A 21,198-nucleotide genomic window follows, 5' to 3' on the forward strand; every position below is an offset into this window, starting at 1 on the left:
TTGTCTGGCAGCATGCATAAAACATAAAGCAATGTCTGCCTCCTATAAGTGGAAGGGTAAGGAAGGTTTAGCCATAACCAAAACGTGTGCATACAAAATAGCATGGTCTTTTTGGATGTCTTTAACAAGACATTTTATTTTCTTCACTGAAGGTTTTTTTTATTGTGGAGAGTTTGAGTTACAGAAAACATTTCACTTGCGTTTGAACTCCATATTGCTAATACAATTATTTCGACTTATAAAAGGGCATGGAAGTTCGAGTTATGAAAGTTAAAACTATACTTTTATTTATAGAGCCCCACTCTATCAATGTCGATGTTGACAAAGCACTAAACAAAATATTAATTTTTTAAAAAACGGTTGTGATCAATACATCCACAAATATTTAAGCGTTCTTTAATTTTAAACATGATATGATTGGATGTTTGTAAATATTTTCAATTCAAACTTACTCCTCCTCCCCAAAAAATTGATTTATCATAACATTTTGAGACTTTCGGGGGCTTAATATTTATACGTTTGTATGTTCAATATGGTTTAATCTGGTGACTCTAAATTTATAGTTTATTGATATAGCCATAATCTATACATATATACTTTATAAACGAATTATTCTAGCTGTTACAACTAGTTATAACTAGCACTTACTCATTTTTTACTTTTCAAGTATGTAATCTTTCGAAACCAGAAGCTTTCAACACGCTCCAATTTAATAACTAGAAATGTCCTACCTACACACCTCATTTGCACTAGTGCAAATGTCATACATTTCGTACACTGCACCCCACCACCCAAATCCAAACCCCTTGCCACCCTTCTTCGTCACATGATGTATCCGCTCAATTGTACAACGCCCTAAAATAAATAAAAAAAAAAGAAACAAAACCAAAAAGCCCAAACAAAAAAGAAAATAAAAGCGAGGCAGAGAAAGGAGAGTGAATGCGGCTGCCAAAAATAAACATGCATCGAGAAATAGGCCGCTCTGCCTCTGCTCTGCTATCTTCAATAATAGTGTAGTTGTAGTTGGCGCTCCGCTCCTCTCACCGCCAAAAAAAAGAGCGCAGGAGAGCTGATGCAGTCGCCAAGTGCAAGAGCAAGCTCCGTTCATCGGCATCGGTCGGCAATTTACGTCATCGCAGTTGGGCACTTGGAGTTCTCTTTGCGTCTCCCCATTTGGCGTTCCGTCCGCTTTCCTCCAACCTTTCCTTTTGAAATGCCATCTGTATAATCTAACAAGAAAAAACGATATAGTGGAGGATGGACCTGCTACTCACTCATTTTTAACAAATATGTTGCGCCTGAATGGACTTTTTAGTTATTTTTTAAACATGTTTCTCTCTTTGAATTTATTTTCTACGTATTTGGCCCAGGCGAAATTATTTCAAACAAAAACTTGTTCTACTTTATGGGGTTCTGAATAAGTATTTACTGATTCAAAAATTAATTGAGAGTGATTCTAAAATACTGGTATAGGATCGACTGGGAGTAATTCGAATAATTAATCAAAATAATTTTTGTTTTGATTCCGGAATATGAATAGATTTGTAGCAATAATGGCCATGGCCATTCTAGCGGCGATGCATCTGTGTTTTAACCTTTTGTTTCCGCAGTTTATTTTATGGTTTTGAAAATCGTTTGGATCCTGCCGGAGGATAATAAGATCACCTCCCGATCTGCTCATCGTTATTCATTGCTCCCCAACTTTTCCCACCTCTAGAATCTGGAGCGTATCGTATCATGCGCAATTGGCAGCTCGCTGCCTCTGGGCGAGGGTATGGGTGAGTAGTTTCGAGGGGGTGCACTAGTGCTGTAAGTGTGTGTGCGAGAGAGTGGGGGTCTAGTTGCAACAGCGATTTTTGCCATGGCTCAGTGCTTTTGGCGATTTCCTCTTTAGTCCCGCTCCCACTATCTCTCTCCCACATCGAACGAGCTGTAAAGCTGTAAAGTTGCATGCGCTGCTCTCACAGTCGCATTTGCATGTGGCCATGTGTGTGTGCCGCGAGTGTAAAAAATTATTCATTTTTTTCTAAGGTTCAGTCTCAGAGTTGAAGGTCAGTTGATGCTTTATGTCATTCAACTTGCTGTCGGCGTTTGCAGTTGTAGTTGTGGTTGTTGCTTTCAGCGTTTTCGTCATCGCTGCGCTAGCATTTTGTGTTGTTGCCTCTTGCGTTTTCGCTGCTCGCGTGTCTTGCCATTCAATTGGGGCGTGGATACCGCCCCCTGGCCACCCTGTCCTCCCCGCCCACTCTCGCTCTTCTTGAGGGTGTGGAAAAGACGGGGTGGCGGCACTTACAGGGTCGTATGCGCTTTATTGGATTCCCCCGGCTAATAGGTTCAATAGACGATTATTGCAAATTAGCTTAGGTGAATAGCGAGTGTGAGGTTATGTTGAGCGAATGTACGTCATAGTAAAGGGTCATCCCCCACCTGACCCTCTCTCGATTTATTCAGTTTCTGCCTTTAAGGCAAACAATAATATCCGAATTCCCACGGCTAACACAAAAGACGAGAGATGTGCGTGCTATTTTCCCAGACCAATGCAATTCGAGAGTGGATAAATAAAACAAAATTCCATTGAAAAAAAATACAGAAAAAGCATTAAAATCAAAAGTCACATAGCAGCCACAGCGGCAGCGGGCGAAATCAACACAAAAAGTGTGTTACAAAGTCAGAGGCGCAAAAAACAGCAAGAACAGCAGGAACAACAAATCTCGGCAGCGCAGTCGCCAGCAAGTAGAGCTTAAAAGCCACTGCGAAAAGAAACACCGAATAGCAGCAGCAACAACAAGTCGGTCTCGGACTCTGCCAATGAGCCCAGCACTAAAACCAGTTTTCAGTTTCTCAAAAGTTCCGCACTCTGGCCCAAAGCCAAAGCGAGCAGAGCAACAACACAGCCAAGTGCGCGCACAGTGGTGCAAAAACTGAAGCCAGGAACATGAAATTTTGTATTTTTATGTCAAGGAGGATGAAGCTTAAAAACCTGAGAATAGCCCGCTTTTATCCTGTACCTTCGAAAGGATACCTGATCAATTTTGCAGCATTTTTATTATTTTAATAATTTTGCATATCTCCTTTTTTTTTGTATTTATGTTTAAAATAATACAAAGCAACCATATGTTACCTCAAAATCTAGTTACCATTTATTCAAGCCCTGCTTTGTTTCCTCTTTTTTGATTCATGTATTGAATGTAACCTGCTTAACCTGCAAAAACTATTTTTTAGAATAAAGATATTAAGAAGACATCCGCTGCATATCTTTGGTTAATCAATTTAATGTTCTTTAGAGCAGTTTATACTATCGGATCAAAAATATTTAAACCTATCATTACCAGTAACCAATATGCTACAGTTGTCGGATCGAAAGATTGATCTAAATTGATAATGGACTAGAACTCCTTATACAACAAGAAATGTCTGACCAACTATGCCTTTGATTCCAGGCTTAAGCCCAATTGAAATGCTCTAAATATTTGTAAAATTCGCTATAAATCAGACACGGAAAAAACAAAGAAAATTTTGAAGAATTTCGTATTGCAGCCGCAGCCGTTATTTTCAACCACCATGCGTTAGTGCTGCCGCGGTGGCTACTGCACCGTAGTGGTTGTTGTTGTTCTTGCTTTGGCCGCTTTGAGCTGTCGCGAAAGTTGAGCGAGCGCAACTTGAGAGTCAAAATAGCCAAGCGCCAAAACACAACAATATCAAGTCGGAGAAAATCACAGAAACCAAAAGTCAGGCTTGCGAGATAAAGGGCGGCATTGCCAAGCCGAAAAAGTCGGCAAAGAGCGCCTGCGCAGCAAAAGCAACAATTACAAGCTGGCCCCCGTCAAGAGAGGGGGTGGCAGAGAGGGCGGCAGAAGGGGCCCGCCAGAGAGCGAGAGAGCTTCACCTGACAGCAAAGGCAGAGGCTGAGCAGCGCTGCCGGCGCAGGCGGCAGAGGCGGCGGCGTTGACGTTTCAGTTTCAGAGTTTCTCGAGTAATACAAATTACATCGCGCGCAGTTGTCGGTGGAAAAATGCAGAAAAATCGAAAATAAACTCGGTGACCGTGCTAGAAAATCGGTAGAACAACGCGGAGAGTGCCACCTATTTCAGATTAAAAAACGGGCTACCCCCATTTCTGTACGTGTTGAAACAAAGTTGATCCAATAATTAGCATTCTATTTGCAAATCAAAAGAAATCAAAGTTCCCGAAAGTGCTATACTTCATTGAGGGAAAACTTAATTTTGTTTCCCCTTTAATTTTGAATCGAAAATAAGTTATTTAAGCCACATAAACTGTGCCGAGCTAGATATCCAGTGTTGTTGTTGCTGCTGCTGTGGCGAGTGACACGTCCCCCCTTTGGCCCCCGCCCCCATCGTCAAACATTCCATGCAGTTGGCGCTTGTTTACTCGCTCAGGGAGAGAGAGAGAGATTTCACGGGAGCGACTGTGAGAGCGGGAGAGCTGAAAACGGCTCTTTGGATAATGTTTTGTGAACGAAATTAAAAGCAGTTTGTGCCCAAAACTTATTACAGCGATTTCAACAGTGCAGTGTGCCAATCATAAGTTCATTCAAACTTTTTGCTGAGTCTTGTGTTTTTTCGATTTAATTGCGGCAGCAATTTAAACGTCGAAAAATGCACGTGTCTGGGCGCTGCATTTCCTACTCTGTTTCTCTCTCTCGCGCTCTCCGCAGCTTTCTCTCACCCCCGCGTTTATTTCAAGCTCTCACTCTCTCTCTTTTTTTCCTCTTGTAGAAAATGCATTTGCACCGTGGACCGAAAATGACTTAATAATATTATTAAACTGTGTTGAATATGCAATCAAATTGAGTTTTCCTCGTTTTAATGTGTAAACAATAGCAGTTTTCGGCTTAAAGTGAATCCAAACAATAATTTAAACGCAATAAACACAGTGATAAATAAGGTAAACAATAATTGCAGGGGATTATTTTAGGAATACAACCAAACTGCAAAATTGGGTGAGTGAGATTCAGTGAGAATTTTTTTTTCGAAAATAAGGAAATAACGATTGGGGCAATTCTCACATGCATTTGTTTGCAGCTCAAAATCCGGAAATCGGTGCGAAGTATCGGTGCATGTAGGTCAATGCAAAACAAATTATTTGGCAACCCAAAAATGGCAGCCCAAGATGAATTCTCAGTTTGTTTACTTTTAAATCAATTTCTGGCAGCTTTAACTAGTCGGTCCAAAATATAAACAAAATAATATCACACAATATGGATATGGCTCTTGAAATTCTACGAAAGAACATTTTTCAAACAATTTAATGTTTTCCCCGTTTTATATTGTATTCCTGCAAAAGTGCTTTAGAGAAAGCTTATTTGACTAAGAGCTAGAGATTTGAGATTCGATTTGTCGACCCTCGTGGAAGTTTGTTTTAAACTTCAACCACTCCCCCGCGCCCGCAAATTAAACCACTGCGAGGACCAAACTATTTTTAATTTACGAAAATAATAAGTTTGTACTAAAAAAAAGATTATTTTAAATCATATCAGATTGTTTAGGAGAGTCTATAAAAAAATTTGCTTTAACATGGATGCGTGAATCCAATTTTATTTGTAGGGCCATTGGTGGCGGTTTTCTGCTTATAGGGAAAAAACTCTTTAAACCATTCGATTATTGGTTTTTCTTTTAACAAATATTAAAATCAAATTCAAATCCATTTAAATGTTCCAACGGGTGGTATTATTTAGGGAACTGCTTCTGTAATAAATACTGTATCTTGAATTAGACGAGAAGCATTCATAAAATGGCGGGGAAGTATTTTCTTATCTTCCGCTAATCAATGGAAAACCTTTCCCGTAATACCTCTTACTTTAATAACTTATTCATAATAATTTCAGTCCGTCTGTCCCTCTGTCTGTTTCTACGCAAACTAGTTCCTGAGTTTTAAAAATATTTGGAAAAAACTTAGCAAAGAGTGTTCTTTCGGTTGCTACTAGTAAGTCAGTCGTTTTATGCTCGAATTTTATTCGAGATTTAGTATTTTTGAGCAATTTAGGAATTACGGTGTTAGTTACAGCTGCCATAGGAACAATCACGAAAAAGTGAAATACAATTATAATGTAATTTACGTTTCCTCCTGTTATATATTTTTTTTCTCAAAAAAAATTAAAAAAAACAAAATGTTTTTTTTTACTATTATCATTACAATTTTTCTACTACCATTATAAAATATTAAAAAACCATAACAATTTGAGATCGAAAATAGCGAGGTCACCTTAATGCTTTCTAACAAAAAAGTTTTCCATCGAATTTCGTTATCACACTCCAAGATGACAAAGTTTTACGCTCAAGACCAAAACTGAAAATTGATTTTTTCTGCTAATTGATATGCACATAAATTGCAGCTGCTTTTTGTTCGGCGGCGGTGGCAATTGGAAATGCAGATGAGTTGTGGTCGCCTCGCCAAGTTTTCCCGGTGATTTTAGAAAAATACATCCCAAACGGAATTCTCCTGTTTTTGTATGCAGCGGAAATGCATCATTTGCAGTGCGTCCCCCTCGATTGCCTCATCCCTCCGGCGGTCAGCCGGTCGTCAACCGTGGTTCTTGTCCGTCCGATTGTTTACCCACACACACAAGAAACACAACTGCAAGAGCAACAACAAGCCGGTCCGAGAAATTAGTGCAAGTGCAACATGCCAGAAGTAAAACGAAACGAACCAAAAGGCGAATAAACTCTGTCGAATGCACAGGGATTGGGGGAGGAGATGAAAGGAGGAGGGGCTGAATAAAAGTCTGCTTCTGTGTTGCTATTTTTCATGTGCCACAAATAGATTTCAATCTGCACAACTGACGCCAAAATTTTTGCATTCGCCATTTTCGCGCTTTTTCCCGCCACGCTCTGCACTTTCATTGGGTATTTGTATTATTGCTCTGGCCTGGTGGGTCAATTAAAATTTGATAATCGTAATGAGACAGGACTCAGATGGGTTATATAAGCATCTACTGAAATTGGGTCACAGCGCTCGGATCCAGTCGGTCCGTGGCTGGGCCGCTCGTAAGTGCTGCTGCCCAACGTGGAACGACCTTATCAAGGATTCTGGGTCAATATGCTTACGCCATTTTGTCGGCGCCTCGCTTGGGTGCGTTCCGTGTGTGGGATATTGGAGGGCTTGTGCTTAGGGTGTTTCGCCTTGTGGGTGGTACACTTGAGAATTCAATTTTGCGCTAAAACAAAGGCGCCGCCTTTGGCGATGGGGGTGGTCGAATGGCTCTGCTTTAGTTTAAGTTTCTCAGTTGCATGTCACACGTACTTAAAGTGCATTAAACTACTGCATTGACCTCGTTCGACTTCAGGTAATTGACATCTAGTCATGCAATTTAATACCCCGGCACATGCATATGAATAATAAAATTGAATGCCAAAGGGCGCCTGAAAAATTTCCCCAATTAGGTAAATGATTCTATTAGTGAATCAAACAATGCAAGCTGATGAGTAAGGCAAATCAATACTTTTGAGGTAGCTTATCGCTAATTTAGCGATACAGAATTTATATTCTCAGATTATAAAAGTGCATTGCGGTTTTTAAAAACCGCCACTTGACGACCTGGGCGCAACAGCCTCCGTGGCGCAATTGGTTAGCGCGTTCGGCTGTTAACCGAAAGGTTGGTGGTTCGAGTCCACCCGGGGGCGCATCTCTTCTTTTTACATTAAAGATTTACTTAAATCAACCAAAGCTCTGATGAAATACAATATGAATATGTTGTAAACAAAGAGAATCGAGGAAAAAAGTTTTTAAAAAGTCCTGCGCTGGGCGAGATTTGTTTTTAAATTGAAATGTATTTTTTAAGCTGCAACAAATAATTTGTGGTCTGCTCTGTCTCTATTTCAATACTAACACAATAAAGACATTATTTTATAATTAGTTTATATTAAACATGCTTAAGTTGTCTGCCTAAAAGCTTAAAGTGCTCGAAAACAAAGTACCTTGTCCTATTATTAATTTATTGATACTAACAATGAATCAAAAAAAAATTGCTCGCCCCCGGGTGGACTCGAACCACCAACCTTTCGGTTAACAGCCGAACGCGCTAACCAATTGCGCCACGGAGGCTGTGGAAATCGCCCGCCCATATATCTTCTTTTGGATTATGAAAATAGTTAATGCATTGTTACCTTGCAGTGCCAATACCCATAAATAGAAATGCAATAACTTTTTTAGTTTCCATGACTGGTCATCTTAATTACCCGTCTATCGTAAAATAGAGGGGAAAATTTTATTTTTTGAAATTTTTTTTACCAGAATTCGATCCATTTTTAAAACGTGCTGATAAAAATTAAAATCTGTGTTGATCTAGCTATGACTATTGACTATAAACGTCAAGTTCTCGAGAACTACATATACGCAAGAACCAGGAAATAGGGATTAAGCTTAAAGACAATTTTATTCAATCTTTGGCCACGCCTAAAATTAAAATATCAGCTAATACTTTTTAAATTTATATGTGATATGTACAGGTTTTTAAAGATATTTGTTAGCCGGTTCGTTATTAAAAGGGTTTATTAAATCATAAATTATAACAAAAAAAGTTTTATTTATTGGTTCCAAAGTGAATATTTCATTTCATCGTCCTCATATAAATTATTTTATCTGCAATGCGTTACGGTAGATTCTCGCACTGTTAGTAAGAACATTTGTTATTTTAAAACGAAATATGATTGTAATAAAAAGGACCGGTTAAAGACAATTTTAAACTATAATGAATTCGAACTAATTTTGTTATGACATTGTATTTATTAGTTTTTTAAGGTTAGGGCTTAAACCATATTATATATATTGCCCTAGTCCTATTATTTTTACTGCAACTCTACTATCTGTTTTCAATACGATAAGAAAGTGAGTTTGTTTTGCGTTACTTTATTAATGAATTTTTTTAAAAATATAACTTGGAGATTTTAAAAAATCAATCACGTCGTATAAATGTTTGCCATTTTATAACATTGACATAAAAAGAAAAACTGTGCCGTTCTTTTCATTTAAACTAAAATCTTTTTGAAGATAAAGCAGATATGATTAGTTCCCATTTGCATTAAAAAAACAAAGCCATTGAAATCTTTTTAATTGCATTGAGAACATACAAATTGGTCTTGGCTTACATACGATGTTTGACCAACTGTTGTCGTGGGCCTCCGTGGCGCAATTGGTTAGCGCGTTCGGCTGTTAACCGAAAGGTTGGTGGTTCGAGTCCACCCGGGGGCGGCTCATTTTTTTTACTACTTTTTTTTTAAAGTTTATTATACCCGTTACTCGTAGAGTAAAAGGGTATATTGTATTCGTGCAAAAGTATGTAACAGCTAGAAGGAAGCGTTTCCGACCCTATAAAGTATATATATTCTTGATCAGGGTCACTAGCCGAGTCGATATAGCCATGTCCGTCTGTCCGTCTGTCCGTCTGTCTGTCTGTCCGTCTGTCCGTCTGTCTGTCCGTCCGTATGAACGCTGAGATCTCGGAAACTATAAAAGCTAGAAGATTGGCATTTTGCATGCAGATTCTAGGAGTTCCTACGCAGCGCAAGTTTGTTTCAAAAAAGGTGCCACGCCCCCTTTAACGCCCACAATCGCTTATATACGCTTTTAAAAATTTAAATATTTCGGAAAAGTAAAAATGCAGTTTTATTGTGTTTATCAATACCTATCGAAATGTAGAATAAATTTTTCAAATCGGACCATTCGTTAAAAAGTTATGCGTGATCAAAGTTTCTATCTCCATCTCCCTCGCACTCCCTTTACCTGAGTAACGGGTATCTGATAGTCGCGGCACCCGACTATAGCGTTCTCTCTTGTTTTCATCTGTTTTTAATGATTTTTTTTATTTGAACCTTTGCAGGATCATTAGGCTCTAGCGAATTATGTGATTCTATACGAATGGACATCATGAAGGCGTGGCCATGTTGACGACGAGCGGACAACTACAAACAAAGCAAAAACGCTCGACGATACCCGCAGTCGAGGATAAACTGAGGTCAACACCCACGGCAATTAAAATCGAGCCGATGCCGGACCTCATTGCCGTGCCCACGGCAGCCGGAGGATCCAGCGTCGCCACCGTTGCTGCCACATCAGCAGCAACCACATCATCCAATAAAACAAATTCATCAGCAGCATCGGCTTCGACCAACGGGCATTTGGTGCTCGTGCCGAACAAAAGGCCACGATTAGATGCGTAAGACACTATTAAACTACACTGTCAGAAAGCACTCAGGTTCTAAACTACATAATTTTTGCAGCCCCGAAGATTGGATGTCCACTCCTAGTCCAGGCAGCGTGCCCAGCTCCGCGCCGCCGCTTTCGCCGTCGCCCGGTTCACAGAATCACAGCTACAACATGTCCAACGGCTATGCATCGCCCATGTCCGCCGGCAGCTATGATCCCTACAGTCCCACCGGAAAAACAGGTGAGTTGTGGACCAAAATTATACGATAAAACAATAAAGGGCCACATTTATGTTTAAATTCCTTGGGGTACAAGTATAGAAAGAATCATGTCAAAAATGGAGGAGTCAGATTAAGAAATCCCCGTGACGCCCTAAGATTTATTAACTTAAGCTATTAATTAAAAGAGTTTTATATTGATAGCCGATAGTCTCAAAAACCTTGTAAATCAAACGCCAAAGGGATTTTTAAAGTTAAATGTGTTGACCAAATATAGTCCATAAAACTAGAAAATTATGGGACATAAATGCAGAGGATGATTTTAATTAAACTCGGAGCGAAATGTATTCCCAAATATCTGTAAAAGCTATATATTATTAGCTACCTTCTGCTAATTTTGCAAGCTTTATAAATGAACGAGAAAGTCGCAAAGAAACATAATTTCGTGTAAATGGTGATTGCTGATCATATGTATATGTCAGGAGTCAAAGGTGTCTCCCTCTCTCCGTTTAAAATATCTAACCCTTAAAAATGTATCTTATTTACCTTTAACAGAAACGGTTCTTGTTTAAAAGTGTTATGATTTTTCAATAACATGGGTGTAAAAATTGGATGCAGCAGTTTCAAATGCCTAACCATTTTTCTAGCTCAGACCTATTAAAAAAGGACAAAAGTCCGAAAAAAGAATACATTTATATGACAAATTGATCCTATGAGAACAGTGTGGAACGAAACTCGTAATCCAAAGTTAAAATGAACAGCAGATGGCGCTGTTGTTCAATTCGGAATTATTAAATATAAATTCACAATGGACAGCAGATGGCGCAGTATAAGCGCAATATACAATGAACAATAGATGGCGCTGATACTGCCATTTTTCACCATTCACGTCGTCGGCTGAAATTTTACATTTGGAGTGACTTACTTTACATGCCGAAAAGTGCGACAATTCGCCTTTCTTTGCTTTCTCTCGCTTTTCCTCGAATTCGCCGGAAAATTTTTATGATAGCTAACTATCAGGATTTTTGAAACAACGAAAATAACCGAATAAAGTTAATAAAGTTTTATGGAAATCAAGAGACCAAATTTTGTTCAGAAAAAGGAATTTTGTTGCTTATGAAATCGAAATCAAACTCCTGTCGGACAATATCCTATGGCTACCCAATAACTTAAAAGAAATCTGGTTGGGGTGGTAAGATTTAATTTTGAATTATTTTAAAATTGTACAAACATAAACTAGGAAATTCCTTTTGCGTAGGTAACGTTTATCCTTAGAAGTTCTATTAGACCAAATATATATAATGCTCAAAATTAAAAGTAATGATAATAGTTTTGGTTCAACTTATAAATTCTTGGGGCTGGACTTTAAGGTCATATACAGGACTTTAAGGTCATATACAGGTTTTGTTTTTTTTTCTGTTTCCGTATTATCTGGTAATCTAACTTTCCTATCTTATTTCTGTAGCTCTTATTGTATCAGAAGCTTAGACCCGATTTTGTGAAATGTATTTATATTTTCTTGGTATTAACGCGGATCTGCTATATTTCTATAAATATAAATTGATTGTAATCAGGAAAATGTATATGACGTAGGACAAAGGGGAACCAAACAGGGAATTAGGCACGAACGACACACCGAAAGGAATGAAAAACACGCCCCGCGCTGAAAGATAGATTCGCATGCACACATAGACAGCGGATACGCAGACATAAGCCGAGAACGTGCCTTTCACCTTTCACGTGAAAACGTGGCCAGCTTCAAGGTCATGGGCGCTGCAGACAAGGCCAAAAACCCCCTGGCCAAATGGGTGGCAATCCAACCACCCATCGCATCGCAGAGCCTCCATTCGCATCCAGACGTGGAGCGAATGTAAGCCCCAAAATTACCAAAACGCGCCGCAGTCGGGACGAGCAGACAGACAAATGATTTGTCGGGGGAGGTGCGACGATGGGCGGTGTTCGGCTGGCTGACAATGGCAATAAAGTTGAAAGTTGAAGGTCACCAGACGATGACTACACACGCACACACGGGCTGCGACGTCGACGTCGTTTTTTGGCACTAAATGCTCGGCATCGTAAACTTTGCCGGCGTAAAATGGGAACGAGGTACAAGAGACTTTGAGGTGGAACACCCACAAAACCTCCACCACCGCCAGACAAACGCACAAGCCAACGCCCTCCAGCCTCCATTTTGGGTCCTGGAGGTTCCCTTGGGTTGGTTTTACGACTCCTAAAATAAAATGGCCACTGTCGGCCCGAAAATAATCGATCCTACAGCCAGTATTTCCCCCCTTTCAAAGTCCCCCAAAATGTGCGTGCGCTTGAACTTCCCTCGCTTTCACTGTGCTTACTTAAACTTGGGGATATGTCTGGCGGGTTGCGGGCTGTGACGACCCAAAAATCAAGTAGAAAATGGGGAGGTGATGGGAGGGAGTGTGCGTAATGAAATCATGCCAAGGCTGTTGCCGTTGTAAGGACAAACCGAGCAGACATAACCCTTGTCTCCCTATCCTCTCCTTTTGCCCTGTGTCTGTGGCGTCTGTTATTTTTCTTAGCAATTTCACTTGCGATTGGTTTTTCTCTCTCTGGTTTTCATTGTGGGATGGGTGACGAAGGCCGTGTGCAATGTGGCGTATGCGCAATTCCACAAACAATCCTCCATGGGAAAATCGAGTTAGCACAAACCTTTCCCCGTTTTTTTTTCATCGCCACGCTTGATTTCTTGACTATTTTCAAACATTTTCTTGGCTGTATCATTTCATAGCTTTTTGGGGTTTCTGGTCGTTTACTTTCGTTGGCTACTGGAATGGAGGATTTATGTGAGAGTATGTGAGGTTCAACCTCATTAATAGTCTGCTGCTGACAAGTACAAGGTCAATTTTGTCAATAAAAATGGCATCCAGAAGTTGGGCAGCTCTCGTTTGAATATGGTTTTAGTGAAAAGTAATATTATAGATTCTATAATTTTGTTTAATGTTCTGAATAACCGTGAATTGTCTGGCATTGTTACCTAAGTTTAAAATGTAGTTCTTCGAACTCAATTAAATAAAACAATATTGATTTTGAGCCTTTTTTTTAGATTCTGATCTGATCAATAATTCGTACTTCATTATATATCACCAAAAAAAAAGAAGACTGCCTCTAGTAACTGTTAATTGCAGAAGAGAAGCCCAATCCTTTCTTAAATTTCAAGAACCTGAAACAAATTAGCATAAAAGGTACTGGCTGCGGGCACTTTCCGGAGAAACCTTAGCCGCCCCAACCAAATCGAATCGATCGCATCGATTGAGCAATGTATGCAATTAGGTTTGCCCTACCTAATGTCTAGACGGCCAAGCCCAGACTCAGCTTAATCTTTGCAGGACACGCAATGCCAAGAAAAGAACGAAGAAGGAGAGGAGAAGAAGGAGGAGGATGGGGAGGACCAAGGGGCAGAGCTCTTCAAGGTTTCCAACAATGATTTTTCAATCATGCGCCTGAAACATGATAACCACCGTTGCCAGTCTGGCTCGGTGTCTGGACTCGAAAAAGGCTCTGAATATCAAAGCCGGAGAACTGGTTTCGGCCCTCTCCTCGTGCTTGCATTTCCTGATTGTGCCTTAGAATTTGTAGCTTGACCAAAATGCGATCCTCTTCGTCTCTTCAAATTTGTCGCTGCGGTTCTGGTTCGTCTTGCTTTTCGGGTAGTGGCTATTCAAGGTCTTCGCGTCTGCATTGGGCTTAAAAAGCGGAGGGACAGCAGATGCTTTTTTTTTTGCAAGCCAGCAGGTACACTTGCCAGCCATTGTCCAAAAAGTAAAGGAGTACAAAAAAAAAAATAATAAAGAATAAGAACATACGACTCTTGCCTTAGTGTGTCAAATGGTCTGCAGGGGTTGCTAAACCACAGCGGACGGACAGGGGGATGGACGAACGGACAGAAGGACGGACTGATGGACGGACAAGCGGACAGACGGACGGACAGACAGACTGACGGACAGACGGGACAGTCTGGCGGACTTTGCTATCGGACCAAGACCAAAGGCTCTGCCATTGTGTTTGAGTAGTCGGCACATGTTTGCGATTCTCTCTTCCATTCTTTCTCTTTATGCTTGTTTGTGTTCGCTGTACATAAGCTCCTTTATATAGTTTGACCTTGATCTTGAATATATATCTACATATATATAGCTATATGCGTGTATATGATGTATAAGTTCTTTCCATTTGGGTAGGAAGACCGGCATTGAGTAAGTGCAACAGCGGGAGTAAAAGTAAGTGAGGAGCAAAGTCTAAAAAAATACAGGGTCTTTTGCGTTATTTAATATTTCCATTATCTATCTCGAATTGGAAAACAAGAATGATGAACTTGGGACTGCAAATTTTAAAAATATCAATGATTCACGTAAACAAATATTTTGGATTAGTAATAAAAACAGCCTAACATTCATTACTGCCAACTGCGACCAACAAAATTCGATGCCTCGAGTTATAAATAGTTTTTTTATTATTATTTGAACTCTCTATTGCCAATAAATCTAGTTTGACTCCAAGGAGCTTTGAATTAAATAAGTTTAAGCTATTAAATATTTAGTTATGGAAATTCGAGTTAGATAATTTCTAGTTATGGTTTGTATATGGTGTCTATTTAACTAGAGCATTGTAGATTACTATGTCACCATATGATTAAATTAATGCATGAGCTATAATATGACTTAAATGATAAGTGTGTGATCAGATTTTGAATTTCGAAAATGTTGTGAAAAGCAGGCGACCTCCGATTATTTCAGAAGATCCTGTGACCACAGGACCTTCGAAGCACCCTGTGATAACCCAGTGCGCTTTTAACCCAATTAACTCCTCAACTGCAGGCTTCGCTGACGAAGGGTTAAAAACGAATTTGAAACCCTGGTGGCCAGCGTTACCTAATATTCCTTCTACACTGGTATTGGTGCTCCTGTGCGCGCGTGTGTGTGTGTGAGTGTGTGTGTTCGATACGTGGAAGCATAAATAGGCCAAATGCCATTAGCACAAGAGCCTCGTGCGACGCTGTCGATTCCAGAGTGGCGGGTTCTTGTTTGCTTTCAGCATTTTCTTTTTTTATTTCGCATATATAAATGCAGTATTAACGTTGCTATGCGTGTGTGTGTGCTTCATGCAGAACCCGCACAATTAATTCCTGCAAAAAAAAACCAACCAAAGCGAGAGAACAGAAGAAGAACCGAAAAAAAATAACAAATTCCCTCGATATACACAAACATTCATACATACACACATATGTGCACATTCAGTTTGTCCTTGAAATTCATGTGAAATTTTTGCTTTCATTATGACGATCAACTACATAATGAACCGGATAATGACAAAGATAATCATGATGTTGTTGTTTTGATGGATACTTTGATCGGTGCTTCCCAGACTTTGCCTCTAATCCCCTCTGATTCATGTACCCCAAATGGACTTTGGGCTTTAGTCCTTTTTCTAGGCAGGCAAAAATGAGGTGTCTAATCCGAGAGACAATAAAATTAGCATTTGAGCTTGGGAGTTTTCTTGTCACAGGTGATTACCACTTTCATCGCATTGTCCTGGCATTGATTAAGGTTTTTCATTCAGGGAGAAACGTTAACTTGTGTTCCTTTTTGGATTTTAAGAAGCTTTATTCAGAGCCCTTGCAAGTTATCGATGGGAAAAGTTTTGGAATTAAAACATTATTTATATCTCAGAAATCATTTTCCATTTTTTAACTTAATAATTCTTTTAAGTCATATCTTTTGCCGGCCAATAAACCACATTTTACTTCAAAATATGTAAATACTATTGTTCTTTTATACAAAGTTGGCCTTTATGATTTAATAATTTCATAAGAAGGTAAAACTTGCTAATGGGCATTAAGCTTTTTACACACTTGTATATCAAGATCCCCCTTTTTTAAAAAGTAGCCATTTTTAATGACGTTTTACATGAATTCAATAAAAAAGGTGATTATACATTGTACTATAAATGTATAATGAAATTTGAAATGAGAATTCAATCATTTTTCTATGCCCTTTGTTCATGGATCAGTACTGATATTTGTTTCGATATTACTCACGTTTTTAGTGAATTCCAGTGTTTCAATTCAAAGACTTCTCTTTATATTTTACTGCAGCCTTTGCCAGTACTCAAAACGCTCCTTCTTTTCCCGCCCAACTCACCTCTCTTTCACCAGTCAGTGCAAAAAAAAAAAAAAACAAAAATAAAAGAGAAAACATTTGCGCAACACATTCGCCAGTGATTCTCGGTGCTGATTTTGCTGATATATTTGCGATGGCATGGAAGTCTGTTCGTGTATATAAAATATATATCGCGCCTGTGTACACATGAATACTCATTGCTATTGCTGCTACTGTGACTACACAGTTGTTGTTGTTGTTGCTATTGTTGTATTTGTTGTTGCTGCGCTGCTGTTTGCACTTTTTCGCGTATCGCACTTGGCCTTGAATTAATACAGCGAACTTTGGCTTTTGGCGAGTCGTGCAAGTTTATCGTGCATCTCTGTAAAAAGATAATTAATTTCATGGCAGCGGCTCTGATAATTACCGAGAGCATTTCATTTCTCTTTTTCTTTCTTTTTGGCTCGAACACACAAGCACACACGCACACACACACACACACACATTGTCGAATTCGCTGATATATTTTTTAGCTGGTTGCATTTTGTCAACCGACGTTGTTCGTACACGATCAAAATGAAAGCGACGGCGGTTGACTTTCGTTTCACGCGGGGGGAGGGAAGTGAGAGCGGGCTGTTCGCTCATACATACATATGTACTTATATTCGAATACAGAAACACGCGCGATAATTTCCAAAATGTGCCAACAACAAAGCGCAACCCATTTCAAGGTCACACACGCACACATACAGCCAAGCCCCACTCACTCAAACACTCACACTGCCAAAATGGCAAAAAAATTTGGCAAAAAATGAAAAAAAAACAATAACAATAAACAGACGGTGGCGATAATTTTTGCGTTATTATTTTTCAGTTTTGTTGTACAGTGCGTTTCAATGCTGTAATATATTGTTTTGCCATAATCCGCAATTTGAATGATTATTAATTATAATTTAAGCACTTCGCAAACACAATATCCAATGTATTGAAAGGCAAAGCTTAATCAAAATAAAATATTACAATTTAAAGTTTATTTTGTTTTATTTCAAGAAGCCTTAGTATTTTCACTGAATATTTACCTACTTTATTTAAGACATATTTCAAATTATTTTATTACAATATTCAATGTCTAAGATCAAATTATAAGTTACTTTTTGTTGTTCTTGAAATATCAAAAAAAATTTTGAACTCAGACGAGTAATACCTTTATCATTAACATATTTGAGGAAAATAAGAATTTTATAAAAAGCATAGCTGATATTTTTATTAAAAATCATTGATTTTGTCGAAAGCTTAAAAATCCGTGACTTTGTTAGGAAAAGTTTGCTTTCAAACAATTTAATATAAATAAAACTATTTACCCCGCCAATGAAGATTAAATAAAATATTTCAATAATGTTGATTGGTTGTTATACATTTTAATGTGAAATAAGTATTGTAGTCATTTATTTGGAAATTTTATTGCAAAGTTTATGTCGCTAAATAACCCAAAACTGGATTTTATCGACTTACATTTAGTCATCATTTCACTCGAGAATTATCCATGTGATTATTTATTTACTTTAATTCAACTTGTATTTATTGCTCATACTTTGGATTACCCCCGTCACCTGACTGCCCCGTTTCTTGTTCTCTTTACCCGTGACAGTTTATTTATTATTATTAAATCAGGTCAGAGACCCATTAACACATATATACTTGTACAGCGAGTGAAAAAAGGGGTGCGAGGGGGCCCTGGGCTTTGTATATTTCATCAGTCGTCATCGTATACAGATGAATTTCTCCCTCTTTTCGGTGAATTTGATTGTGATGGTATGAGACAATTGTCTGAGTGCGATATTTTTTGCTGTGGGGTCTCGTCTCGTCGACAGACGGTCATTCAGTCATTCAGTCAGTGCGTTCGACCGCCAGCCAAGTTGTTCAGCCCAACGTCATCAAAATGGCCGCTGAACAAAACAAGTTGAAATGCCAGGGAGCTAAAAATACATTTCATTATGATACACGTAGGCTTCTCTTTCTAGTTGTTTCATTTGCGGCAGAAACGGTAATAGGTATCCATCCCTTGTAATGGATTTTATCAATGGACTCTGCAAATTACAAGTAAGGGATGAAAACAAATAAAAGTGTACGAAATATATAAAAATTCAAATTCCATTGCCCAAAAAAAGAAAATTAGGTTGATTTAATATTCTGACTAGATAGATAGAGCCTATGAAAATAGACTTTTCAATACCGTGAGAACTCTACAATTCCTCTGATACCAACAACTTTTTGTAACAATAAATAATATTCAAAATAAAGTAGATTGTAAAAACGTTTTGGCAAAACACAGAACAAAAATGTACAAATTCTTCAATTGCAACAATTTAACAAAAACCTAAAGTGGATTCCAAAATATATAGGCCAATTTATAAATTCTTTACTTAAGGAAAATACATTAACCATCCACACCCACAAACATTTATCCGCCTTTTATTTTTCATCTAAAATGCATATTTATCATTTCGATATCTAATATTCAAAAAGAAATCTTTTGCGGTCGATGAGTGCATTGTACCCCACAATATTTGGCGATTAATCATAAACACACACCTGTATATAAGCTGCGTCTATATTTGTGCAAACGGGTGGCTTTGAAAACATCAATCAATATCGAGAAGAAAACACAAATAAGTTGTGTATGTTCCCACTCCGCCCCTTTTCAGTGCACATTTTCCTTCTCTTATTTCTGCTTTTAATTAATGGTCGTTGCAGACTGTCTATCTCTTTCCCTCTGCTGCTTTTATTCTATTTGTGTTCTTTGCCAATTTTTACTGTATATATTTATAAACATATATGTATAGCTTCAATACCCCTTACTGGTGGAGTAAAAAAGGTATATTGAGTACAAAGCGGGTCTGACTGTATTAGATAAACTACATTTTTTATCAGCTATAATAGAAATATCTATTTAAAATGCCTTTTAGATGAGCAATATATAAAAATAAGATTGGTCCAATAACAATAATATTTACTTATACCGCTGGCCTATATTAAGTAATAAAGTAATTTTAATAAAATCAACTAATTAGAGCAGTGAGTAATGGATATCCAAGAATCGAGGGCAGTTGACCTAAGCGTTCGTTCTTGTGTTACATATATTCATTGCACCCGACATATTGGGATTTGTTGAGATAAGTGTTCGTTTCGTTGTTTTACGTTGTTAATTTCCATTTGAAATCGAAAGTGTATACAAATAAAATAGATAGGTATATCAAGTTATAGATATAGACTAAAATATAAAAGAACAAACGGTAATGTATTCTACAGAACTCTCTACTTTTTGACCAAGTTCAACGTATTAATTAAACTTATTTACCTGTTGTGCCAGTCAATACTAAAACACATTTGATATACATATGTGCACATTTTCGTTTTTTGCTGCGAAAAACAAAATGCTCAATTGGGGGAAACAATGAACCTAAAACGCAATAAATTCTGATAATACCTGAACATGAATTTGCCGAAAAAGTCACACAAACAAGCTGCATGAGTACTTCAAGCAATATATTTAAATATACGTATGAGAGAAATGAGAACAAAGCATTTCAAATCACTGCAGCAGAAATAAAAAAACCAAAAAATTTGAGAACAAAGGCCAACGAAAGGCAATAAAAGAAAAAGAAAGGAAAAACGAGACTACAAGGCGAATGTTGAAGAGCCCAAAAATGCAATGAATTTAATTTAAATTTTTGTCATTTATAGATGTTGAGCGCTTTTTATAGATCTTTGAAAAGTAGTCTTTGAAATAAATAATACCATCATAAAGCTAACTTTCAGAGACTGATACTTTAATCTCTACAAAAGTAGATTTCTTCCTAAATTGTTTGCCGTAGACAATGTGGCGTATGCGTAATATGATTCATACGCCGCGTATACGCACCGCCACCAATACATTCGCATCGTCTGCAGCAATATATTTCGCACTTGCTAGAATGGCCTTTATTGTTTTTGTTTTTACGTTCTGTGCGTAAAAATTGTGCGTGTGACTATGGTTTCAGACTGTTATCGCTTTAGGAACTCAATGAACCGCAGACGGAAAAAACAAAATAGAAGCAAAAAAAAAGAAGAGAAATAAACACAATAAAGCAACAACAAACAATAATAAACTAAATCAAGAGCAGCAATGGCAAAAACTCTGATAGAAAGCTAGCAACAACACCAACAAAGCGAATGAATTTTGCCATAAATAGTTGGCATTGTTATTGTTGCTGCAGCTGTCGACTGAGAAAAGGGGTAAGCGAAGCAATATAAAAACTATTGCGGTGGGTCAGGGTGAAAATGAAATAGAAATCTATGAATAGTTGTGAGCAAACTAGAAAAGAGAATCGGAGAGCGAGACTTGCGACACTGAATGAAATGGAATTTCCCTCACTGCCTCAACTGATTAAGCAAAAAAAAGAGGTTCGCAAATTATCGTGTAATAGCGGCGGGCCATGCAATACTACGTATGTGCACTGATCACATTCATTCTGATTATCTTTGCCATGGACAACTCATCAAAGTCGTTGATTCAATTTGCTCGGTCAAGATAATTAGTTTGACCTGAATCACTCTCGCTAAAGAGCTAGATTGCGCATACGCAATGTGAGCTCGAAATACATGTATTTATCTAGCAGCTTTTCTGTGTTTATCTTATTTCTGTCTTGTGG

The 21,198-nt window shown here is 38.2% G+C and overlaps 1 protein-coding gene and 3 non-coding genes across 4 annotated transcripts in view; 3 read left to right on the forward strand and 1 right to left on the reverse strand.

Moving 5' to 3' along the window:
- Nucleotides 1–3,955: 3,955 nt before the first annotated feature.
- LOC108051912 (ecdysone receptor) overlaps nucleotides 3,956–21,198 on the forward strand; it is a 75,294-nt gene continuing 58,051 nt past the window's right edge. The window contains exons 1-4 of the mRNA XM_044461978.1: nucleotides 3,956–4,118; nucleotides 4,737–4,960; nucleotides 9,836–10,171; nucleotides 10,236–10,402. Of these exons, the coding sequence (XP_044317913.1) occupies nucleotides 9,897–10,171; nucleotides 10,236–10,402 (442 nt within the window). The 5' untranslated portion in view covers nucleotides 3,956–4,118; nucleotides 4,737–4,960; nucleotides 9,836–9,896. The remainder of the gene's footprint in view (nucleotides 4,119–4,736; nucleotides 4,961–9,835; nucleotides 10,172–10,235; nucleotides 10,403–21,198) is intronic.
- On the forward strand, nucleotides 7,567–7,640 carry Trnan-guu. Its single transcript has one exon. It is a non-coding gene; the product is annotated as a tRNA-Asn (tRNA).
- Trnan-guu lies at nucleotides 7,988–8,061 on the reverse strand. The gene has a single exon. It is a non-coding gene; the product is annotated as a tRNA-Asn (tRNA).
- On the forward strand, nucleotides 9,134–9,207 carry Trnan-guu. Its single transcript has one exon. It is a non-coding gene; the product is annotated as a tRNA-Asn (tRNA).

This window comes from Drosophila rhopaloa, unplaced genomic scaffold (genome assembly GCF_018152115.1).
Source record: "Drosophila rhopaloa isolate 14029-0021.01 unplaced genomic scaffold, ASM1815211v1 contig_115, whole genome shotgun sequence".
Lineage (NCBI taxonomy): Eukaryota > Metazoa > Arthropoda > Insecta > Diptera > Drosophilidae > Drosophila > Drosophila rhopaloa.